We start from the raw sequence: 27,033 nt of genomic DNA on the forward strand, positions 1-27,033 counted from the left end.
TCTTTAGCATATTTTATGTGCACTAAAGCTCATATCCAATAACTAATGCAGTCAGCAGAAAGACTGTTACTTCTTTCGATGTTTCTTGGACCAGATTGCAAAGTAAGAGGACATAGTGAATGTAAGCAGCAATCTGGCTTACAATGAAATAAAACTAGGACACACATAACTAACACTATTCACGTGCATTACATAACCTGACTGAGCTCACTGTTGTGTAGTGCAACCTACTACCTGCATTTAAGGAATACAGAGTAACATTAATGTTTGGGTTTTTTTTTCATCAACAAATTCAGGGCTCTCATGAGAAATAGAGGATTCTTGACAAGCCTGGATACCAGCAAGATAAACAAAAAATCTGGTCATAATTTCTGGTTGTTTTTTGTTACTTCCAGACTGGGGCCAATTTCTACCTTCACATTCTGTGTAATTGGCTGATTTCTCAAAGGAGACCTCTGAACAGCTTATTTTCTGAACAGCGTGTTGAATCACAATTTTGCTGCTATCAAGGAAATGCATTTTCTGAGTATTCCAAGGCATAAATTACACGGCTTGTGACTTGTGGCTAGCAGCCTTCCTCCTCATTCTATGCTCTTACTAATTTAGGAAATGTACACCTTCATACATTCGCTTCTCCTGCTTTCAAAAATTGTCTGTAATAGAATCCCATTGGAAGACTAATTTGCTAGCTAGCTATTGCATTATACTTTTACAAAGAAAAGAACTAATGCGCTCAAGCTTATAGGCCCAATTAGCAAGGGTTTTGTGACAATTTCAATGAAACTTGAGGTTTCATAATTCTTTTGCTTTCTCATGTCTCAGGTAATCTAACCTCTGCAGATCAGAAGTTGAGATGTTTTGAGATCTGCTAACCCTGAGTAGTGTGGAGAGTTTTACCCCCAAAAAAGATAATAAATGATTTAACATTCACCTAGCACTACCCAATGGAAATGCTGCCCATTAGGTTCTATTCAAATTGGACTCTTCCTTTAAAAAAATAAAAAGAAAAAAGCAACAAAACCAAAACAGTATCCACTCATACTGTTTTCTCTAGAATAGTCATCTCTGAGATACTTTACTGATTTGAAACATTAGTAGATATTAGTGACTCGCTAGTAAAAATCCAGCTTCTCTCTCAAATTAAGCATTAGTGAGTTGGATCCCCTTTTAAAGGCAAGACCCACAACCCACATGCTCTAAAACACATCAGTGGGCACATTGCTCTCGCTGCCCAACCTTCCCAAAATATTGCTGGATGGCATTGCATTGTTGAAGGTGTTGCTTCCACATAAGACAGTGGAAGCAGCTTCAAAGTAATTTTTTTTAACTTTGAATGCGCTTGTGCAAACCATTTCTAGATTTGTAAAGAAAAAATATATTTTTTTCATGTATGTTTACACATGTATACTACACAGAATCAGTGCAGACACATGAGTTGTTGAAAATCATAAAGATCATCTGTATTTTCTTTGACAGATAGAGGGACAGATAGAAAGACAGCTGCACCAACAGCTAGAGTGAAAAGGTAATAAATGGACACAGATAAACTGGAAAGATATATTTTCAGATCACGTGTCTTGATATACACAAGGAGTAGTAAGATGAGATTGTCATTTCCAAGAAAATAGAAGAAAAGAGGGATTATCAGGAGTAATCAGCATGGATTCACCAAGGGGAGATCATGCTTGACCAACATGGTAGACTTCTATAACATCATTATCAGCTGGGTAGGTGAGGGGAGAGCAGTGGATGTTGTGTACCTTGACTTCCACAAGGCTTTTGACACAAAAAATCTCCCACAACATGCTTGTAACAAAGCTCAGAAAGTGTGGGATAGATGAGCAAACAGTGAAGTCGACTGAGAACTGGCAGACTGGCGGAGCTCATAAGATCATGATCAACAAAGCAGAGTTTGGCTGGTGCCTGCAATAAGCAGTGCTCCCCAGGAGTTGGTGCTGAGTCTGTCTTGATCAGTATCTTCATCAACATTCTGGATGAAGGGACAGAGTTCACCCTGAATAGGCTTGGTGATGATACTACAAATCTGTGAGGAGTGGCTGACACACCAGAAGGCTGTGCTACCATTCAACAAGATCTGGACAGGCTGAAAATTGAATGGAGAGGAACCCAATGAGATTTAAAACAAGCAAGTGTAGGGTTCTGCAGAGCACTAGAACAGGCTTCCCAGAGAGCTGGGGGACTCTCCTTCTCTGGTGATATTCAAACCTGCCTGGACATTTTTCTGTGCAATCTGTTCCAGAAAACCTGTTTTGTCAGGGTGTTGGACTTGACGATCCTTGGAGGTCCCTTACAAACCCCTTCAATTTTGTGGGTGAAACTTGCTGTACGTGCAAGACCTTGAAACTGATCCACACAGAAACATCTGTTCATTTCAAAATGGAAAAGGACTTTAAACAGAACATGAAGTATACTCATCTTCATCCCATGACCGCTTAATTTTATTCTAGAATAAACATAGATAAGACCTTGAATTCAGCTTTGCAGTCGCTTAAGAATACAAATTACTATTTCACTTATGAGTCAGATGCAGCTCTTGATTTGTTCCTAGGAAACTGTAGTGTGGCAGGTTGTTAGAAGTGTAGGACTTAGAAAGGAAACACCAGTCTTATTACTTTATTCTTTTTCCAGACTGTAAAATGGAGGCAAGACGTAGTGCTCCCTTAGTTCTCTATATTTTGCAAATTTTATATAACTATTTATGTATGCAATTGCCTCTTTATACATTCCTCAACTTATCATTATGATACTTTTTTTACCATACAGTATGCTTTGTTCAATTCCGTAGATCCTAAAATCTCCACTGTAAACATTTGAAAAGTATTGAAGTTTCAGTATGCTGTGGTTTTGTCTTTTTTTTTTTTTTTAATATATACATAAAGAAAATTCTGTCCGGAAAATTACCAGGTCATTTTTTTCCTTTGTAGTTTCTCAGTTTTTTTATTGTATGCTCTGCATAGGCTCAGTGCAAACACATGCATATTAAAAATATGTAAAATTAGATATTATAACTCCTATCCTAAAATAGATAAACGTTGGGGTGAGTGTTTTCAGTTCTTTATCCAAAATTGAGCTCTGATTTGCATATATCTCTATCCACTGAAATTCCAATGAGCACTCACTTGGTCATAGGGAATGATGAGGAAAAAAATTCAATGTGGGATTTGATTGCACTGGATTTGCAGGAAGGATCAACAAAATTGTTTCAGAATAAGACACTATTTCTTCCAAATAAAAGTGCTAAAATGTGGTCCAATGAAGAAATAATGTACTGATTAAATTTTTATAAAAACAACAAAACACAAAAAAATTATCCCATTGCTTAATCCTTATCTGGCTGAATAAGTCTACCAGGTATAATTATTAGACACCATTTGATATTAATGCCAGTCTTTCCTCCTTCTTTTCTGGTGATTTTCAAAGAGCCCTCATCCTCCCTACAGCTGTTAACAATGTGAAATGGAAAGATGAAGTGGTGGCCTTTCAATGGATGCCACTGATTGGGAGGAGAAAGGGATACGGAAATTTACATTCTGATGAAATCTTCAGGGAATGTCTTACTGAAAATCAAAGCAGCAGAAATCATAAAGGGGGACATCCCTTGGTGATGAAAATCTCAGGCAGCATAGCTCCTTAGAGAGAATAAGACATATCAAAAGTCCCTTCACACCCTTGTTATGGTCCCCAAGGACTCAGACACTCTCCCAAAAGACTTTTTCAGATAGTTATGATTGCAAAAGAATGGTTATGGACTCACTATTTACAGAGAAGTCCATCAGTTTTAACAATTCAGGTATATTCTTGAAACTAAAAGGACTAATTGTTATATCTGCAGTATGACCCCACTGGTAGAGATACCAGCTACACATACATGTATTGTTGGGCATTGGTGCATTTTTAAAGGAAAACATCTTTAATTGGAATTCAAGCAAAATTCCCAATTCTGCTAATGTTAGCATACAAAGCTGGGTGGAACAGTCAGTTTGCTCCTCTGCCAAATGCTGATTTGGAACATCAGTGTATTCAATAGTGTAAGTACCAACACAGATGTCACACTTATTTCCCTTAGCTTTGTGTGAAGTTTTATTTATATTTGCAAAATGCACTGAGGTAAAAGGCATTCAAAAAATGTAAAACATAGCAATGCAATTTACCTTGTAGGGTTCCCCAAAGAGATTAAAACCTGAAGCAAAGAGGTCTTCATCTTGCTGGACTTCTTGGTTTCTTCTCTCCCATTCCTTTCGCTTAAGTGCATTCCGGTCTTGCTCATAGTGGCTGAAGAAGAGAAAGACAAAATAGACAGTACATTATTTTCCCCATAATGCAGTTACATGTTCATTACCATCAGTAAGAACAGCAAAACATGAGAAACTATTCAACTCCTGTGAATAGTTCAGAAAGAAAGAAAAGCCACTGAATCATTTTGCTAAATGTAAATTTGGAGTCATAACACTATGTGAAAGTGGATAACAGGAACTAAACAGTACACTTTCAAAATGAAAAAGACAGAATGTCCTTTTCAAATTAATAGAATATAATGCATGAGAGCATTACTGAGAGCAGCCTTACAGAGTAGGACTTGGGGGTCCTGGTGGACAAGAAGCTGGACATGAGCCAGCAGTGTGCGCTTGCAGCTCGGAAGGGCAACTGTGTTCTGGGCTGCATTAAAAAAGGGGTGGCCAGCAGGGAGAGGGAGGTGATTGTCCCCCTCTGCTCGGCTCTTGTGAGGCCCCATCTGCAGCACTGTGTCCAGGCCTGGGGCCCCCAGCACAGGAAGGATGTGGAGCTCTGGGAGCGGGTCCAGAGGAGGCACTGAGATGATCAGAGGGCTGGAGCAGCTCTTCTATGAGGAAAGGTTGAGGGAACTGGGCTTGTTTAGCTTGGAGAAGAGAAGGCTGTGGGGAGACCTCATTGTGGCCTTCCAGTACTTGAAGAGAGCGTATAAACAGGAGAGGGAACAGCTGCTTACAAGGGTGGATAGTGATAGGACAAGGGGGAATGGTTTTAAACTGAGACAGGGGAGGTTTAGGTTAGATATTGGGAGGAAGTTTTTCACACAGAGGGTGGTGAGGCACTGGAACAGGTTGTCCAAGGAGGTTGTGGATGCCCCATCCCTGGAGGCATTTAAGGCCAGGCTGGATTATGACAGCAAGCTGAGTGGTGCAGTTGTCACAGTGGAAGGAAAGGAAGCCATTCAGAGGGACCTCAGGACACTTGAAAGGTGGGCCTGAGTGAACCTAATGAGGTTCAACACAAAGTGCAAGGTTTTGCAACTAGGCTGGAGGAATCCCAGGCATCCATACAGACTAGAAGGAGCGGTCCTTGAGAGCAGCCCTGCAGAGAAGGACCTGGGGGTCTTGATAGACGAAAACCTGAACATGAGCCAACAGTGCGCCTTTGCAGCTCAGAAAGCAAAAGGTATCCTGGGCTCTATCAGAAGAGGCGTTGCCAGCAGGGACAGGGAGGTGATTGTCCCCCTCTACTCTGCTCTCGTGAGGCACCATCTGCAGCACTGCGTCCAGGTCTGGAGCCTCCAGAACAAGGAAGACAGAGAGCTGTTGGAGAGGGTCCAGAGTAGAGCCACAAAGATGATCAGGGGACTGGAGCACCTCCACTACAAAGACAGGCTGAGGGAGCTGGGCTTGTTCAGCCTGGAGAAGAGAAGGCTGTGGGGTGACATCATTGCAGCCTTCAGTACCTAAAGGGAGCCTGCAAACAGGAGGGAATCAACTCTTTGAGAGGGTAGATAACAGCAGGACAAGGGGAAATGGTTTTGAGTTGAGGGCAGATTTAGGTTGGATGTCAGGGGGAAGTTCTTTACTGAGAGTGGTGATGTGCTGGAACAGCTGCCCAGAGAGCCTGTGGATGCCCCATCCATCCCTGGAGGTGTTCAAGGCCAGGTTGGATGGGGCCCTGGGCAGCCTGGGCTGGTATTAAATGTGGAGGTTGGTGGCCTTGCATGTGGCAGGGGGTTGGAGCTTCGTGATCCTTGAGGTCCCTTCCAACCCGGGCCATTCTGTGATTCTGTGATGTGGCTCTGGGCAGCCTCGTCTGGTGGTTGGTGACCCTGCACATAGCAGGGGGTTGAAACTACATAATCATTGTGGTCCTTTTCAACTCAGGCCATTCTATGATTCTATGAATAAAATAAATTTTGACGCAATGCATGCACATGCATCTTCAAAGAACGTATCTGTGCAAAGAAAGATACCATGAAGCCAAGGAGGCACTGAAATGCCTTATATCCATTTAACTGTGTAAAACCTGTCTATATCCACCCCAGTGCTCCAGCAAGCCTCATATGACTTAGACCACCTAATTTTGTCCCATGTACTTGTCAAAATTTTTGTATGGCTTTATTGTGGGTGTCAAGGGTTTTTTAAAATGTGTTTCTGAAGCAGAGTGCCAGAAGAGACTTCAGGATATTTGATTCTAATGCAGATAAATTTACACACAAACAAACAGAAAAGCATCTATTGGCTTGGTGTTGCAATAGCTAGTGGCACTTATCTGCGTGTCAGCTCACTTTGTGCGCTTGCCAGACCTAGACCATGAGCTGAGAGATCATATTCACTTCTTCCCTGAATAGCACTGAAGTACTTTGGTCTCCTGGTTCTGCAAGATACTTCCTGCTCCTCAGAGGGAAAAGATATAATTAAAAATCTGAAGAGAGGGAGGGGAAGAAAGAGAAAAGGAAGAGATGCATGCTTCAACTTGCTCTGACAACTCCTCATGCGACAAGCATTAAGGGACATTTCTGTGCTTTCAACTCGTATTTGATTCATTACAAGGCTTTTGGCTCTACTTTGTGTCACTTAATTAGCTACCAAATTCCAGATGACAATTTGAATAACAGATTTGGTATATGCACTGATGTCATATGCTCTAAGCAATGTTTCCCCAATAGATTCTGGACATGCACATGCACACACATACCCATCCATGCCTACTCTCTATGTACAAATGCATACACACAAATGGACATATCACATATGTAACAGAACAGTTAATTCTCCTATCTCTGCTGTGAATGAATTAAATCTCTATAGAGCTACACTGCACTTGGAAGATAACCAAATATCTACAACTTTTGCCTTTTCAGCTCAGCATGATGTTATATTGAAAGCTTCACACCGAGAGATATAATGAGGAATGAACTGCACAGTGATGAGGCTTTAAAAGTGTATAAAGTCACTGATTTCTGAGTGAAACCACAATTACTAATTTGAAGCACCAGGTAATTAAAACCACAGCTATGTATTTAGCCCCTTGTTATACCTACTGCAGTTTATAATTATGAGGACCTCTTTATCTACTCAATTAAAGTTCTTATGATTCAGGCAGGTTGCGTTTGAACCTGTGAGACCTACAGAGAGCACAGGAAAGCATGTGTCTGTTTCTTGATGACTCCCTGTATCCCTTATGCTGTTTTTGTACAAGAAGGGAAAGAAAAATGACAGACAAATGCAATCTTTATATCAAAATATGAATTAATAATCAGTACAAGCAACTAAGGATCAGTCAGGTTTGAATTGCTTGAGCATGGCTCACAAACAGAAGACAAAGCCACCTACATAAGCTGAGCTGAATTATTTCTATCCATGTTTTTCTTCTACATTCTGGAAAACGCCAGATTTCATTTATTTATAATACTACTTGATGTAGTGACATCACCGGCTCACATTCATTCACCAACAGCAAGCTTCAGAATATTGTTATAATCATTATTGGTATTTTTTTACAGTAGATAATAGCATAAATTCCGAGTTACCTGAGGGAGAGAGAAACTATTGTAACTGACATTTTCCTATTCTATACATGAACATATGCTGCTAGTACAATGCCGCAAACTACAAGCTATCTATTCACTACAGGGTAAAGGGAGGGGATATGAGTCTTTCTTCCTGTCAAGTCTCAACTTCAGAAGAGTCACTCAAGTGAGTGGATTTAATGCATGTAGGATTTTATATCCTGCGTGATTAACTTTTTCTTATGGGAACAGTTGCAATCCAAGCACTGCCACTTCAGAAAGAATCATTCATGAAAACTATGGTTGCATTTCACATTCTCACAATGGCAACCTTGGCCCAGAGTTTCAGGGTGAAATCCTGAATCCAAACAAATTGAATGGGATCTGGCTATAGAACACCAATCACAGATTTCAGCATGGAACAGGAGATGTTATCTTTCACGTGAAGTTCCAGCATTTTAGATAAAAATTGGCTCAGGTCTCAAGCATGTGAAGCATTTAGCAAGCCAATTGGAAGCACTATTCCACATCTTAATGGAGAAAAAGCAGCAAAGCTTTTAAGACAATTTACAGAAGTTTTGTGACACACTGAAAAACAGTTTATTCGAAAATAACGAAATGGCACAATTAGTTTAGCTTTGTGTCTTTTAAAGTAAATTAGTATTTACAAAGTTAATAGAAAAAGGTTCCTTTCCTTTCCTTTCCTTTCCTTTCCTTTCCTTTCCTTTCCTTTCCTTTCCTTTCCTTTCTCCTTTCCTTTCCTTTCCTTTCCTTTCCTTTCCTTTCCTTTCCTTTCCTTTCCTTTCCTTTCCTTTCCTTTCCTTTCCTTTCCTTTCCTTTCCTTTCCTTCCTTCCCTTCCCTTCCCTTCCTTCCCTTCCTTCCCTTCCCTTCCCTTCCCTTCCCTTCCCTTCCCTTCCCTTCCCTTCCCTTCCCTTCCCTTCCCTTCCCTTCCCTTCCCTTCCTTCCCTTCCCTTCCCTTCCCTTCCCTTCCCTTCCCTTCCCTTCCCTTCCCTTCCTTCCCTTCCCTTCCCTTCCCTTTTCTCTTTCCCATTCCCCTTCCCCTTTCTCTTTCCCATTCCCTTCCCTTCCCCTTCCCCTTTCTCTTTCCCCTTCCCTTCCCCTTTCTCTCTTCCCTTCCCTTCCCCTTCCCCTTCCCCTTCCCCTTCCCCTTCCCCTTCCCCTTTCTCTTTCCCATTCCCTTTCCCTTTCCCTTTTCCACACATTTTTTTCCAAACAGCACCCTTAGGTAGTTCTCTTCCAATGCACTTCATTCTGAAAGATGTATTGTCCACGAACCCAGTACACAAGCACAAAGGTCCAGTTCATGCCCTGGTCCCCAAAGATGCCTGCAGAATACCAATCTATGAATAGCACGTAAGTAAAGCTCTAAGTAAATTCGCTGTCTCCAAATCAATCCTAATCTTTATCACATATTGTCCTGTGAGAATAATATATTAAAAAAAAAAAAAAAATGAAAGGTTCTTTTTGAACTCTTCGCTCACACAGCTGTAAGTGTACAAAGAGTATCTGCTCAAAAGGAAGTGGTTGCTCATCCTGTCGGGGCAATTCCTTGGCTTATTCCTTTGCAAATGCACTTTCACCATGTGAAAGCCTGACATGATGCTGACTGTGGATATGGAAAATTAAATAAGATAAGATCATACACAGATTAAGATAACAACTTCTTTGAGTTCTTTAGGATCCAAAGAGTAATACTGATTAGATCTTAAAGCCCCAGTACACTGAGAATGTAGCAGGATGTTCCACAAAACTCTTAATGCGGTCACAACACAATCTCTGAGGCTTATGTTTAATATTAAGCCTAAATAATGTTCTGTGAAATACGGAGATGTGATTAGTGGCAAAGGTGCCAATGGAAACTACAGTCACTATGAGGAACAGCAGAGTTCATTCTGTCCCTTTAGTATGAGAAATACTTCATGACACGTCTAGTGCCAGGAGAGCAGGAAATCACAAATAAAGTTTCATACACCTTTTAAAAAGAGATTTAGAAAAAAAAAAAAACAACAGCTGGAGGACATAATACCCATTACATCTGAGAAGACCAGTTCCCTAGATACAGCTATTAGGTAACAAGGCCATTTAAATACATGAGCTTTATTGTTTTGTTACCACTTATCAGATTAATAATTGAATTAGAACAGGGAGCCTGTACATAAATCTGAGAAGTGCAGGAATGATGAGCAGTAAGAATGCTACAAAGTACATGAGACCATTAGTCTAAAAATTACCAGTGTGCTGTCTGTAACAGAAAAAACAGTAACCAAAGCTGCATTGCTGTTTTGGTCTGGTTTAACATCGAGACAAGCTGCAAACGCATTTCAAATAACAGCGTGTGATACTTAATCCTTTACTATCAGACCAGCAAACATTCATTATTTTTTCTCAGTACAGATGTCCTTGGGAATAGTGGTGAGGTGACGCGCTGTGACAGAGCAGGTGCTCGGCCTGGCCAACACACAGTGCCAGCAGGGCGGCTGTGTGGCACGGAGCGTGGCTGGGGAGCAGATGATGGACAGACTGGCAGCTGCAGGCAGGACAAAGATGGCAAGCATGCACCTGGGTGTTGGGTTGGAAGCTGAAAATGTGGATCTGATTTGAAGAGAAGGAAGTCAGACATGCACAGTCTACAGAATGAGAACTAAAAGTAGTAGAAAAATGCAGGCATTGGAAAGAACGGTGCAATCATCTGGGGTGAAAGTAACAGGATATGGTGCAAAAGAAAATTTTTTTTATGACAGATTGCAAAAGAGTGAGAGGTTAGAAGGAAGAAGTAAAGGGAAGGCTGAAGAAGTGAGATGAAGAGCTGAAGGCTGAGACCTAGCATTTTAGGCTTATCTTCAAAGATGTGGTAACTAGAGATACAGTCTCCAAAGCATGGAAGACTAGGAAAGGCAGGTGAGTCTGACGGTGGAGACAGGGTGTAAGAAAGAAGTCAGATCAGACAAATTTGAAGGAGTAGTCTCTGTGACAAGAGGAAAAAGCAGACGAGAGTGATCAAATACCTAATGTTGCAGAAAAAATCATGAATGAGAACAGAACACCACTCTGTTGATTTAGTCAGAACAACAGAAGCACAGTGGGGAAAGGATCAATAAAAAAGCAGAAACAGAGAGGCTTTACAGTACTGGCAGACTACATGCCAGAGGATAAATGCACAACACTGAAGAAAAATAGCATTTATCCACAAGTTAGGGAGAAAGTAGTTTCTGTTTTCAATGTTTAAAGAAATGTCTGAATTCAAAAAATGCATGCTGATCAAATCAAATATTCCCCTTTCAGAGTTGTTCTCCCCTCAGCCTCAAAATATCAGTTTAGCCTAAATGATAAAAGAAGCTCTCAAACTGAAATGTTGGTCATTTGTGGAAAGAAGAAATAGAAGTGTTTCTAAACTAAGATGCAGTGGATGTAAACTGGTACAAATTTAAGAACTACAAATCACAGAATCACAGAATCACAGAATTGTAGGGGTTGGAAGGGACCTCTAGAGATCATCGAGATCCCCCTGCCAAAGCAGGTTCCCAACACCAGGTCGCACAGGTAGGCGTCCAGGCGAGACTTGAATATCTCCAGAGAAGGAGACTCCACAACCTCCCTGGGCAGCCTGTTCCAGTGCTCCGTCACCTCACCGTGAAGAAGTTCTTACGCACATTCGTGTGAAACTTCCTATGCTGCAGCTGATGTCCGTTTCCCCTCGTCCTGTCTCCACGTACCTCTGAAAAGAGACTGGCCTCACTGCTATGGCCGCCACACCTCAGATATTTATAAACCTGGATCAGGTCCCCTCTCAGTCTTCTTTTCTCAAGGCTAAACAGACCCAGTTCACTTAGCCTTTCTTCATAGGGGAGATGCTCCAGGCCCTTCACCATCTTTGTGGCCCTCCGCTGGACTCTTTCCAAGAGATCCCTGTCTTTTTTGTACTGGGGAGCCCAGAACTTCCAAGGTTATTATCCCTTCCCAAGGTTATTTCTCCACAGTTCTGACTGTGGGACAGATCTGTTGCTCTGCCACAAGCGCTCTGTTAGTTGGTGAAGTAACTCCAGAAACTGGATTTTCTTGAACTACATCTGAGCAAGGTACTCAATATCCCAACCAAAAACCATTCGTGAATATAATTGGCATATGTGAAAAATCCAGCTCAAATCAACCAGAATATTCCTACGTTAGAAGTACACTCCTGACTGCTCTTCCACGAGGGCAATCATATTTCAGAATGAGGAAAAATATAAGGCACAGAGCAGTTCCAACAGAAAACCAAACAAAGTGAAATCCTGCTTCTAGCAAATACATTACAGTAGCAATTCACCTCTACGTTACTTCAGATTTATCTCAGCATTACTCCACTGATTTCATGTAAAACTAGGCTACCACAATATTGTATGGGGGAAGAACAGGCTTCCTTTGTATATTCAAATTCTCCCCGTACATACTCTGGTATTTCAATACATTTACTCCAAATGAAAAAATCAGCCTGAGGTCTTAAATTTCATTACAGTTCTTAAAATGTGTTTAGTAAATGAGAATTTGAAAACCTGATCTTTAACTAAAATATAATTAATTTCACATGTCTTACCGACCCATCTGAAGTTTTTCTTTCACTTAATGATAAAAATCACGAGTAGTACCACATTTAAAATAGCAAAATTCTTCTTCATCTGTTCAGCACCATTGCTCCTGTATCTCTATCCTGGTAATTTTACTACTTAACAGGGAGCAATCAGACCATGATAGAATAAGTTTATAGTTCTCTCTCTCCTGTATTTAACATTTACTTTAATGCCATGTTCTTCATAGTATGAATAGTTACTGAAAGTATCTAACACTGAACATATCTATCACTGTACTTTGAGATAAAATATTTGTTTTAAAATATAGAATATCCTGTCTTTGATGTTCAACAGTTCTGTAGAGAAACACTTGAGCTGGTCACTGGTTATCTATCCACGTGAGCTAAAACTCTTAACAGTTTGCATTAAGAACAATGCCATTCCCATAGACTGGTTGATAGAGAATACAGAAGATTAAAGCCTCTGAACAAAATAACACCCGAGAGACCCCTAGGCAATTTATGGAAATTTAAGCTAGAATGCTGAGGGTTTGTCTTATATTTGTCACATTCTTCATTCACTTTAGATATTTTCCCCTAAGAATCTAGAAAATGCTATTTTCACTCAATTTATCTTCCTTATGGCATTATGCAGTCCCAAACCTTTCCTAAACATGAATTTGGAAGGAATAATTTGGGGGAATGGATGGCAAAGATAACTTCCTGAATAGTAAGTGTATAGAGTGGCTGAGGTTTCAATGGGGAGCATTTATTGTTTCCTGTATCATCGCACATTGTCTTTCAATATGATTAGTTATCAGTCTGTTATCAAAAACTGGGATGAAATAAAGCTCTTAGGCAGTTATGCTTCATTGATGTCAGCTAGGGGAGCATGAAAATCTCCATGAAGTTGGGTAATTGATGTGTAAATCAGAGTTCAATCACTCTGTAATAGAAATGGTCCCACTGAAAGTAGGGTTGTTGAACAGTATTGCAGAGGGGTGGGAAAGAAAAAGAAACAGAGTCAAGATAAGGCTTATTTATTTAAAATGATAGTAAGTGGCAATTTACACAATTTTCTTTTCAGAGGGAAGCACTGTCAGATCCATTGAGCCGCAGACCACTGTTTGAGGATATTCTTATTTGACAATAATTAACTGTTTCTGTTTTATTAAAATGCTCAGGGACATTGCTATGGATATTTAAAAAGCAAATTAAATGAATATGTTCATGCTTTGAAAGGCAACATGTGTAAACGACATCAGTGATTGTAATTTGGTTAACAATGTATGTTCAAGGTATGTTTCGGAGTCCTGTTACAGTTCACTTGTCAGTTTAGATTTGTTGTAAAGGAAATAAAAGGAAAACTGAAGGCAAAGGGAAAAAGGAAACAGAAGAGAAAAACAGTTATAATAGAAACACAACTGCAAAGGACATTAAAAGACAATCATCAGTACACCAACCACACTAAATAGATTTACAACATATTATTTTTCTGAGTGTGTTAGATATGTAAATAAAATATTAAAATAACATGGTAGATTTTTTTGTTGCTTTTGTCATCATCTTGTTTGTTTTAATAAACAAATGCACATCAATGCACTGATATCAATTTTCCAGTAACACTTGGAATCCAGTAGTTTAGTTATGATTTACACTGAACTGCTAATAAACTGTAGCAAACTCACATAAAGGTGAAATTTATGAGCATTTTTGCCACCAGATGAATTACGTTCAGGACGCTGGACCTGCATTAGGAAGCTCTATTAGATGGGTAATGTGCTGTGACTGTAAGGAGACTCTGATAACTACTAGGGGGATGAATAGGGAGGTTCCACCCAAATTCTGAATTTCATTGCCTTGCTGAGTTTAACGGAATATTGTGGTAATTTTTGCACACTCTTCTTTAAGATTCTGTTCATCTTTTTGGGGATTAGAAATTTCTTCAAAATTCACTGATGGCAATGAAGCCCAAAATACACAATATAATCGAAAACATTTCAGAGCACAGTTTCCTAGCTGCCATAATGCTTCTCACACTCACCAGCACCAGCATTTCACATATTAATCTCTTACTGATAAATACAGATTGTGTTTAGTTGCGTGCTGTGCATTATTCTTTATACACATCAAGAGCAAATGCTGCGTGGTACTCTAATAAAGATTATATATGTACATGTATTAATTGCAAGGAATAACAATAATTTGAAGCAATTAAAGATGTTAGTGCTCATAACAGTCTGTTTTTCCCTTGGCTGGATATCTCAAATTATTAATCAAAAACATGCTTGAAAATATTCCTCTAAGTTTATTTTGTTTATATATGCACCACATTCAGAAAGAATAAAATGTATTTTAATAAATGGAAATATAAGAGATTTAATTTATTACTATTTAGTGCATACAGGCTGCATTCTTACATCTGACCTGAAAACCACTTTGGAACTCTGCTTTTGTTTTTACCTTCTTCATTTTTATAACTTTAATATTTCTACCTAAAACTTGTAGGATGCATCCTCAAAACCTGAGTCTCCACATTTTCCAAACACTTTTTTGAAATATTGGCAACAGTGTGCAATAGACAGCTACATAATTCTATCCTTTTCAAAAATGTTACAAAACACATCCTTCTGGAGACAGACTCAACTGCTTGAGTATTTTATCACAGAATTACTTCCGAGCTACTCCTAAACTCTAATACATGCACTCATTTACTAAGAGGCACCTCTACTCCCCTGAGCATTTTCACATGCTGTGCAGCTCTTTAACCATGTTTTTAAACTTAACTTGTGCAGAATAATAACACCACAGGAAAATAAAAAATTCAGTAGGATGGTTTTCATTCATCAATTTTAGATTGAAGGAGAAGTGCACATTGGTCTTGGTGTATAGCGCACACACGCGCAGACTGATTCAGAGACCCCAGTACACAGCCAAGTAGTGTTGTAAGTCTAATATAATTTAATCTATTGTTATTTAGGATTCTGTCTAGAGAAATTATCTCCTAATAAATCATTCTTCTCTCATGAAACACTATATAATTGCTTCCATTTGTTGTAGTAATATCTACTGGAAAGGATGAGATGATCAAATAAATGCAAAGCACTCTCATTTCAAATTCAAGTAAACATATCTTCTTTTCAATGCCATCATAAAACATATCTTGAGTACTAAGCAAAATGCAGGAGATAAAACAAACTTGTAGCTTACTGAGATTTAATGGTAGTCAGCTTGGAAAGAACCTAGAACATTTCAAACTCTAAATCTTAGGTCTTCTTCAATTAGATCTTAGAAAGCCTCACAGCAATAAGGTGCCTATTATACATAGATTAGGATAGAACAATATTTTCTAGTTATTCTTCCTAAGTAGAAACAGAGTCAACAGGTGAATGGATTATCATCACTTTGGCTTATAAAGGGGTAATCTTTAACAGGTATTCTCATATTTTCAGCACAAATACAATGTTTATTCCTTGTTTATAAACCAAGTATAAACTATGAAAAAGTAGTTGAATCAAAGCAGTGCAAAGTTCATCAGCAGTGCGGACGGTTACATCCTCTATGAGGGCACAGTTCAACGTCAGCTGATGTTACTGGAGATTTTCCCAGTGATTTTGATGTGGGTTGGATGGGAACTAGCTTTGTGCTAATGACAAATAGGCCAGGTCTCATAACACTTCCAGTTTTAAGCAACACAGCAACTTTTTGGTACAAACTAACTTCTCTGCTGCATTCTACATTCTAACTCAAATTCTTTGTCCACTGCCAAAAATTCAAAAACACAAGCTTGAAATTTGCCCTGGGACTTGAAAGCTAAAAGTAACCACTTCACAAACTGTGAATACACGGATACTGTGAATGCAAACTGTGATACATTTTACTGCATCCAGTTATTTACACTACAAACTCTTTATAAGTATTTCTGTTCTATCAATCAGCAAATAAGTATTGTTATTTACTTTCATTACATAAAGATAACTTCAATAGAAGTGCATCTTCTTGAAATTCCTTATCATCAATCATTTGTCTAATAGAAATACACTATGTAACTTGCAAATATTAAAATGTGATGTTAGTAAGTTAAGTAATATTCATTGGAGGCTGGCCAACTCCAGCATATTTCAATATTTAATAATAAAATAATCTAGTGTAAAAATATGTAAACTAGCTTCCATCCTGCTTTAATCCTCACTTAACATGTGAAGAAAGTGAATGCAATTTTGTTTAAATATTAAACATTACATTTCTTCTTTTGATTATTAAAGCATTATTAAAGCTAAATGAAAATGTGTTTGCAGCCTCCTTCTTCTGATGTCTTATAGGTCATCGTTGCCACTAATATTTTGTCACTCTAGCTAGCTTTTTTAGAGGATCTCAAAGCTCTTCACATATCAGTACAAGTCGTGTCTGACTATGCCTGTGGGAAGGAGTAACTATTGATTTCAGGCAAAACAACAGAGGGAATGAAAGTTCAAGTAAGTTGACTGAGGTCATTCAAGAAGCAAGAGGCAGCTGTGGGAATTAAACTGAGGAGTACGGTTCTCCCAGGCATTACACTTCACTGTAAGATCAGCTGTGATTTGCAACCATTTGTCCACTACTAACTTCTGAGATGATAACCATCCAGTTGAATTTTGAGAATATCTAACAGCACTGTAAGCAAGAAAGAATTATCTTTATGTGAGTTTCCAGAACATTGGGTCACACAAAGCGAGACAAGTTTTCTTCCAATGAACGTCACTGGGAGGGGTCAGTAAGGATGATCTTATTACATTTGCTGAAGGATAGAGTGTATCAAATGATTTAATTTTGTGTAGTGACCCACTTACCTTGAAAAACTGATACTGCACAGGACACAGTGTCATTAGGTGATTAAAGTACAACAGCACTCAGCTTGCCAGCTCCTTTCATAGCAAGGGCCCACAGGTGCTACCACGACAGGCCTGAGCCCGGAAAAGCCATGCTGGTGAAGGCAATTCAGGCCCGGGAACACGGGCACCCACCTCCTCCTCTCCCCGAGACCTCCCACCCTGGAAGGGTGAAAGAAGCTCATCAGCCCCCTAGAAAGAGCAGGTCTTCTCTCGGTCTCTCAAAATATTTTCACAGCATTGGCAACAGCCCAAAACCTTATGTGACTTTCAAGTGTTGTGTCCACGATCTCCTGACCCCAAAAGCAAAAGAAATTCAGCTGAATTAACAGTAAAGTGATGTGACATGATCAAAAAAGTCTGATGTACTTCCACTTTGCAGTTGGTATTGCCTTTGAAAATAACTAGCATCTAGCTCTCCTCATTATGCCAAATGCATTAAAGCCTCAGTATCCACGGAAGGAAATGTGTGTTTTGTCATACACACTCTTTAATGTGACAGAAATGCAAATTTATGTTTTCTTTCATACAAATACCTAATGGGGTTTGAATAAAATAAAATCTGCATGCTGCCATGTGGAAATTAATTTTAAAGAACTGTTTATCAATTTAATTCCACTGATAGTAACAGACAGATTTATGAGGCAATTAACTAAATATTTGTTTTTTCATGTTTCAATTCATTATAGTAAATTAACAATTTTCCACTTGAAATTCTTGCTTTGCTACGCTGAAAGCCTAAAAAATGTGTATATTACTGTCAGTCTAGGAAGGATTCTCCAATTTTTAGAATATGTTCATTCTTCTCACACTAACTTAATGTATGTAATTTAAACACACAAACAACACCAACCAACCAACCAAACAAACAAACAAAAACCCACAGCAGAATAGCCCCCCAGCCAAAGAAAACCTCACATATTTCAGTACTATTTACTAACATTCTTTAAAACCATTTTTCAGTTTCAAACAATCAAACCTAACTAAAGAATAACTGCAGCTCAAGAATCAATGTAACATCTGTTCAAGCAGACATCCTATCAAGTTGACTTCAGAGCCCCCTCACATCACATCCTCCTATGCATCCAAGGAGACAGCCTGCAGCCATGGCAGACCCACCTGCCTCCTCGTGCCTGGTAGGGACAGATGTGCCCTCTGACAGCCCACCCTACCAGAGCTCTAGGATGAGGCAAAACAAAACATAAAGTATAACACCAAGAAAAGAGCTCACAGGCAGGGTCAGCCTGCACCTGAAGGCAGCGCATCGATGTGGGCAGTGCCTGCAGAAAGGTCACAGCAGGTGGCCCCCTCTGTGCCCAGGGCAACCCCTACGCCTGGTGGCCTGGGGGCAGCTTGTGAGGCAGTAACTCTGAGCTTGGTCACAGCACATGCAAAACCGCATTTCACATCTACCTTTACTCATTTTGATTATATAAATATTTTAATACATGACTTCAGCTCCAAGGAGGTCATCTGGTCGTGGCCATGCAGATCTCTTCACAGCTGTGGGCCAGCTATGAAAGGTATTAAGCAGAAGCCAAAAAGCAGAACTACAGCTTTATGTTCTTCTAGCTGGTATTGATCCTAATTAACACCGGGAGGATTACGTCCTGTAAATACATAGAAGTAGCTGCTTGGATTCTCTTCTTGTGACTGGTGAGGTTCTGCTGTCTGGACAGAAATAGCTCTCTGCACTTCATCCTGCCCTTGTGGAAAACAGGTCTATCAATGCTTACTGATCTCATGGGCTTCTGCCAGGTCAGCTCACTAACAGTGAACACACCTGAGTGAACAGCACCAACTAGACTCCCTGGTTCTGCACAGATTCTAAGTATTTTCTTGCATAAAATGTAGTTGGCTTGTTTTTAAAAATCTTCCTGTTAATTCACTGGATTACAGCACATCAGAACATCAGTCTGTGATTTTGCAGCTAGATCTGATCAAAAAGATTTACCATTTTTCAGGACTATCTCACAATACGTACAAAAATCCCCAGGAAGAAGGAAGAAAATGGGACTGCCCACTGCACCAAGTAATGAGAGCTTGCGGTTCACTTTTTCCATTGCTAATATTTACAAATTTGATAACAATGACAGGGAACACGGGCTCTCCCGACAGCTATTAATTATTTCAGAACAATGCACAAACACTAGTTAAGAAGATAATTGCCATTATCGAAGTGCATTACAAATGAGAAACTGAGGCATGGGGAGACGACAAGACTTGCTCCTGGTCGCAGGAGGGACTGGGGGCAGCAGTGGAGCCGATTCCCATGGCCCTAGCTTGGTCCCCTTACCTCCCCAGTGCCACTAACCTCCCTTTGTCACAGTATGGAGCTACTTCTATCACAGCATCCTCTTTGCACTACCAGCAAAGACACCTACCACATACCATGCCACAAGGCTAAAGCTGATACAGAATGTTACCATTAATACTGTTTATAGTGTTTGCTCTGTCCAAGATTTAATGACACTACCACCAGCAGGGACTTCAATTTTAGCACTCAGGAAGCCAATAATTATCAAATGAATAAAATACTAACTAATGTATAAGTGCTCCAACTGGCTATTGGAGAAGCATTAATTCTTGATAAATGCTCCATACGTTAATATTTATCAAGCTGTTAAGCACTGTGCATTATGTCATCCTATCAATCCACTGAGTTAAAATAGATTAAATATAAGCATAGTATCTGAGTACCATTATAAATGCAGACAGCAAATGTTACAGTACCTTATTCTTTTTAACTTTAAAAAAAAATAAAAAATCAGTAAATCAGTGACCTCTGTACAGGGCATTTTCTGGAGATTAATGATGGGCTGGGAGAGATGGCCCTCGCTTGTACTACGGGTTATCAACTCCTCCCATCCGATCATTAATTCCCCAGGAAATGCCTTTTGCTTCAATAGCTTTTGCTTAAATAGATCACTAGCAAGAGAAAAAAAAAATCATGCCACTAAAAATGAATTTCTGTAGAACATGAGTTGCAGATGTCATAATGTGCACATAAAGACTTTACAGGTGAATGCAAAGAGCTTCCTTATGAGGGCCGCTCTGAAAGTAATGCCTCCTGTTTTATTATGTTGGCACACAATGTCAGAGGGAGATACTGGTGGGGTAACAATATAAATAGAAACTTCCCACCACTCTCCTGTTACATTTTATTCTGTGACAGATGGCAGCAGGAGAAAAGCCTGACAGAATGGCATCTGACATGGGAGTATATATGAAGCAAAGGGGGGAATTGAATTCCTCTATATGGAAACACCCACTGACATACATGGATGCTTCTGAACACCAATGGCTACCAAAAAGTGGTGTGAGCAGTGACAGGTGGGTGGTGCTTTTCAGCAGTGGCAATGAAGCTGTGAAAAAAAAGCCATGTTCCAGATATCCATGAAGATGTCTACAAATGTGGCTTGCAGGCTCTTGTTCATCACTGCTGAAAATACATCATTAATGGTGGTGACGATGTTAATAAACCTTGTTTTGTAGCTTAGAATTTGCTCTATCAAACAGTTTTATTGTAATCTTTGAGTCTCTTGTAGTTTCCATGAAAATAAAGAGGGGTACTACTTTTGGAGCAGCCTACTGAATTGTATTTTTGACTCCACTTTTTTTCCCCATTTAATACAGCAATAAAGGTAAGCAATGGGAAAAGCTTTTGATATTCCCTATAAGCTTACAGAATATGTTTGGAAAGGTCTTCAAGATGCTTCCTATGAGCTCTCAGACAGGATACTGTGCTTTAATTAAGAACTACTTTTCCATGGTGTGAATTTCTGATATGTTAAACAGCATTAAGGCCCTGTTTTATCTCGAGGGGGAGGGAGCAGCAGGACATAAGCAGATACTAAGAGTATATGACCAACTCCTTATTTTGTTTGCAAGACAGCTGTAATATCAGGATGTCGCGGAAAGACTCTCTCTGACTCAAGTTTCTTTATCATTACAAAATACAGTAGAACGTCTTCACTCAGAATTTTATTATCATAAATTATTAAAACAAAACTATCCTTATGGTATGAAATAAATGAACGAAGTACATTATAGGATGCATTTGTTCTGGGTTTTATTGCTGTTTCCTGGCTCCCTGCATCAGAAAATTCTAAAACTTGCAAGCACTCTCCTGATCATTAGCCTGAATTGGGAAGATTTTACTGCAGCTGGCTCAGATGACTTGTTCTTTCCAAAACAAAAAGAAACAAAAAAAATACCCTTTACTAGTTACATGTGCAACATATATTTATGTTATAAATCAGGGTACGCTATATATGCAAAGTGGTAAAAGAAATCAAAATGCAGTATTGATTTCTAAGCAAAGGACAGAGGAGAGAAGAAATCTAGTTTGAGAATTAAAGACTGTCTGATTTCTAATTACAAGAATGTGCTAAGGTACAGATGAAATGATTTAAATGTCTGCAGTACTGAAGCTAACAGTATACTGTTCTCATAAGCTTGAGAGTGTCGGGCACATTCACGTTCTTTGAAGTTTTGCTTTGTTCTTTTGACTTATTTTATGCAGGTCAAAGATCACCATCACTGCACATATCTGTCACTTCAGGATAATAATGCTACAACTCAGTTTGGAAGCAGGCTAGGCTGGCATGTTAGACTAGCAACAGATACATCAATCTTACTATCCTTGAAGTCCGTGCAGTTCAGCGCCTGGAGGTTCCAACTCAGAACTAATGATGGTTACTAGTTTCTGCATCTTGATGCATCAGGTTAGGTCTCTTTTTTTTTTTTTTTTTTTTTTTTGAGCTGGCTATCCCTATGGACAAGTAAAACATGCCAGGAAAGCAAATCATCCTGCTAATCCAGCAAACACTGACAGAACCCTTTTGGAGAGCAGCAGGATGGTGGGGAAGCATGCAGAGATCTATGACAGCAAAAAGAGCTTTCCAGGGAAAAGATCTGGAAAACAGAACAGTCATCATAAGCTCAGTAATAATCATAATTTGTGAGAAATAGAAATATTACTACTATTTGTGCAATAGCATAAAACATATTGCAGCATACCTATTGTCAGCCAAGTAACTGATAAGCACCTAACAGTAGGCAGGTCAGGATCTAATTCCTCACTAATCATCTAGAAGGAAGTTTTCTTGTGTTTTTCTTGTCCTGGATAGGCTGAAGTCAAATAGTCTTTGTTTCTGCTTGAGAAAACTGTGTCCTCCATGAATACTGAAAGCAATTACCTGCGAGTTTTTTTGCATACAGCAAACCCAATTAAAGAAGCCCAAGGAGGAACAGTACCTGCTGAAATTCCAGTCTCTGTCTTACACTTGCATATAAATGAGATCACTATGTCTCTAACAAAAAGCAGCCATATTCCTGCCCAAACTGGAGGTTGCCTGCTATGCCAAACAGAACAATTGTATACATTAAGATGATGATTCTTAGTGCCAAAAAGAAGGGGAAAAGTGGCGATGTTTACACAGTGTTCCTAACCTCCTGTCAGCAGGAGGCTCTGCTGCTGAGCATCAAAGAGGACATCTTTGCCGTTCTGTTTTGTTCTTGTTACACTGAGCCAGATTTCAGAGCAGGTATATACGTGTACATGTGTCTGCACTGCACCAATTTCTTAAATGCCCCCAGCTTACGCTTTTCACCATGTGAGCAACCAGTGGGGGAAATTTAAAAGAAACATATCATGAAAAAATCCTACATGTGAGTGCTTGAGAAACCCAGGGGGCAAATAGGCATTTTTTGTGTTGAAACTGTTGCAGCATTTTAAAGCAAGGAGAGGAAAAGTGGCTCGCAAGTGAAGGAATGTGTTTAATGGACTATAATTTTATCACAGAACGTGGAAATTGAAATTGCAAGAACAGTGAGAATATATTTGTTTCTAGTTCCACTGGGTCATCATCTCTCTCGGGTGCCTAACGGGAAGTACCTCACTGCAGCGCAGTTTCTGTTCTTTCTATCCTAAGCACAGTTCAACACACTTGTAGAGAAACCTTCCCCCACCATACACCAGAACCAAACCATCCTAAATGAACTGAAAGCTCCCCGCTGACCTCAGAGCACTAAATCTGTCCTCAGTGCTTACAAATGATGCCTTTACTTTGCAAAGAGGCAGAAAATATTCATCAAAAACACATGAAAATTTGTAAGCACACAAAAACTGTACAACACACACATATGTATATTTAGGTAGAAAAAAATGGTCGCTTCTTTACACAGATATTTCCGCTATATCATTATTAAAAGATGGAAAAAATGAAGTTCACTCTCAAAGCACCCATGCACTGCTGCTGTTTCCTTGGGAAAATCTGTTCTGAGAAGTATTCTAGGGAGTAATGTAACCATGTATTGTTTCATTTTTGCAATAGAAAATAAGATGGCGCTTAAGATGCAGAAGTGGTTAGAGAACGTTATTAATGCACGTAGGATTTTATTTTCTTAATGGGAAACTGAACATCACCAGCCACTCTGCAGTCACAGCATGTAACATCTCCAAGTTGTTTCTGGAGCTGCATGAACTAAAATAAAAACATTTAGGGAAGAAAAAAAAAAAGAGAGAGAAATAACACTGAAATTACTTCAGCCAGTTTGATGCTTGGTAATATAACCAATCTCAGACAAGCTGGTGGTCTGCTAGGGAACAAGATGGAGCACCCTACAGGAGACTAAATCCCAATCCTTGCACAGGAGTCTCTCTTAATATCAAAGTCGCTTATTCGGAAAGCAAATGAAGTACATTACCTCGGAAATGGTTACTGTTTACTCCTTGAAAAGCCTTGAGAGAGCTCTCACAAAGCATAGCCTATGTTTTATTAAATCCTATTGTGTAGTTTTATTTTCAGGTCATATAACCTGAAGGACAAAGAATTCTCTTAAACTTTTTAAAGCAGTCTGTTTTTACTGGGGATTAGTTGTTCTGATGCTTCAATAATTCAGGCTTCATCCCAACAATGCATTACACCTAGATGTCAGCAGTATTAAAGCAGAATTGATATAGTAGCTATTTCTATTGTGTCCCAAACACTCAGCAAACCACCAGCAATACTATCAACATGAATACTTCACTGAGAACTTGAATTCTTCACATTTACTGTTAATACTAAGCACATCTCAGTACAATAAAACACTTAATTGTACGGCGTAAAATATAGTCGTATCTGCCCACAGGTGGCTACGTTGTTATTAAGGAAATAAGAAACAGAAAGAGCGAGAGAGACATTCCCTCTTCACTAGCTGTTTTATAGTTACATCAAATGATAAACTACAACTGCCTTGTGCGATGACGGTAGCTAGAAAAGCCACATTAATGGTCCTGCTAAGCTGTGATACAGATACTCTGCATTGCAGTGATACAAAGCAGCAGATCAGTGAATCAGGACCATTATGTGTACAAAAAGTAGAACATGCTAATACATTTTATTTTAAAATATTTCTTACAACAGTTAAAATCATGCAGTCACCAAGGTGCTTCTATGGAGAGCAACTTCTGCTCACTGTAATGTTAATTTTGGCATTCTAAAAAGGACACAGAGAAACTTTACCCCGGGTACTGGGGATGACCAGAGATGTGACCCATGCGGGCAAACACTGGGACACGCTGGGAACTGTAAATGACAGAGGGATAAGGCAGAGAAGAAATTATACATTTAATGTGAAATTTTGCTAATGACTGAACAGACAGGTCTTTGTAGAAGAAAAATGCCTGAAAAAGGCATGAATTCCCCTCATTTGCTAGGTGAAACACACTGTTTTGTTTCTCCACCATGATGTTCTTCTCAGCCTTCTCAATAGCAATGAATGCTTCCTGCTACCAAACTGCTCGACCAAACAGAAGTGGGCCTCCTCTGTTTAGCTGCTTTATTCCCTACCTTCACTAACACTTGGAAAGGATTCAGCCAAGAGTTACAAGAGCGATTAGAGAGCCTGGAGAAACTTACCTTACAAGGAGAGACTACAGCTTATTCTATTTAGTTCACAAAGGAGAAGGGTAAGAGGCAAACTGACCACACACTAGGAGTACTTACACAGGCATGAGATTTCTAAGAGCAGATGGGTATTTAATCTAGCAGAAAAAGGCATAACAAGACCCACTGCTTGGAAGCTGAAACCAAATTCAAACCAGTTTACACGGTGTCAGTTTTCAACAACAAAACTACTCCTTTTTTTAACAACTTGACTGGAAAACCAGTGCATGCGCTGGTTTGCAACCTTTAGCAGGGTCCTGGAGCATAGTGGGACAGGAGGTTTGACATAAGTCCTGATAAAACTGATACAGCAAAGCCTTCCCCAGCTGAGTAGTGCTGTGCTCCTCACAGAGGATCACTTGTGGGAAAGTCACCAATGGCCCCTTCTGACCCCTCACCTCAGGAACAGGACCACACTGCACAACTAGTTTCCAGCACAGGCACTGAAATTCATGCACTGGTAACAAAGAGACCCTGGAGTTTGAGGCTACGATATGAAGATTTGGAAATGATCTTAGCTGAAAAACAGAAAACCACAGACTAAAAGCAACAAAAGATGCACCTAAAACAATCCCTCTTATGCTAGGCAACACAAAAAGCATTATTCACCTACATCCTGACCTATCAAAAACCACTGGGCTGTTTTGCTGACTCTCTCCTGGCAGCCCCCCCTGCAAAAGCAGGAGCTTCCCCTCTGCAACAGACACAGTGCCAGCAAAGGGGCCTGGGGAAAAGCTCTGTGCTCTTTCAGATCTTCACTGGAAAGGGACAGACTGACTTGATTCAGGCAGCAGTGCAATAGTTAAACATTGCTGACCATCAAACCAATTTATATCTTACTGTATTTCCTTTCCATTCAAACCGTATTATGCTGCATACCATTTCATCACTTCACAATGCCACAAACTCACTTTTAATGCAAAACAAAGCCTTTCAGTGTTAGGCCCCATATCGTAATCCAGAATAACTTTTCTTATCTATTTCTACAGCAAATCTTTAGTGGCAACCACATGTTATTGTGTTTTAGGGATTGAGACTTTTATACGAACATGCTGATTGTCTCCTTGAGACATATATAATCAGCATTTTGTGCCAAGAAACACTTAAGCCAACAGAGACTTTTACCACTCTGAAATGTTGTTGGAGTTGGAATTGTACATTTTGGCTTATTTCCTGAAGCCTGCAACAGCAAGAATTCCTTGGTCGTTTGGAACCTTTTTTTATTATTATTTAACTTCATTCTCTTCTCAAACTCTCACAGCTGAAGGAAAACATCAAAGCATATGTTCAGAAAGAAAGAAACAGTACTAATAAAATAATTCGCACTGATTCACCAGCGATACCTAACACAGATACCTCCTAGAAAATGGACATCTGCCTCAGAAACTGCTTGGTCAATTCTGCCTCTCTCCATGTGCAAAGAGCTGTGCCTATGCCTGCTGTGCCCACGAAGCAGGCACTAGTGGCAGTGAAAAGCAGCGTGCAGGTGACTGTGAATCTCATACATTAGAGAAACCACACAACTGTCTAATGGTGTATTTCAACAGTTCAGAATACAAGTTTGCTGTTCAGAAGAGCTGCAGGAGTAACATACTCAGTATTCATGGAGCATCCTGTCACATTTGCTGCAACAGATATTTTTAACTCCCTTTTGCTCCATATGTAGAATGTTCAAATACACAAAAGAATGTCTTAATTGGTCCTGCTTTATATAAATGAATAATTGGCTAAATGGGTTGAACTGAATACTGTATTTATCTCTCCACTGAGGAAAGACATGATGATTCAGAAACAGTGAAGCCAAGAGGATTCAGAGCTTTACTCACTAGTGGAATATATATCTCCAGTCAGTACATTATGCATTCCATCTACTACAGCCCCCTAAAGGCACAAAT

General features: G+C 39.6%; 1 protein-coding gene across 6 annotated transcripts in view; it reads right to left on the reverse strand.

Annotated features, from left to right (window-relative positions):
- AFF2 (ALF transcription elongation factor 2) overlaps positions 1 to 27,033 on the reverse strand; it is a 347,616-nt gene that overhangs the window by 255,009 nt on the left and 65,574 nt on the right. For all 6 annotated transcript variants that reach the window (XM_085230951.1, XM_085230950.1, XM_085230947.1 and 3 more), the window contains exon 2: positions 4,173 to 4,293. In XM_085230951.1, the coding sequence (XP_085087077.1) occupies positions 4,173 to 4,293 (121 nt within the window). The remainder of the gene's footprint in view (positions 1 to 4,172; positions 4,294 to 27,033) is intronic.

The sequence above is a fragment of the Meleagris gallopavo genome, chromosome 9 (genome assembly GCF_905368555.1).
Source record: "Meleagris gallopavo chromosome 9, MGAL_WU_HG_1.1, whole genome shotgun sequence".
NCBI lineage: Eukaryota > Metazoa > Chordata > Aves > Galliformes > Phasianidae > Meleagris > Meleagris gallopavo.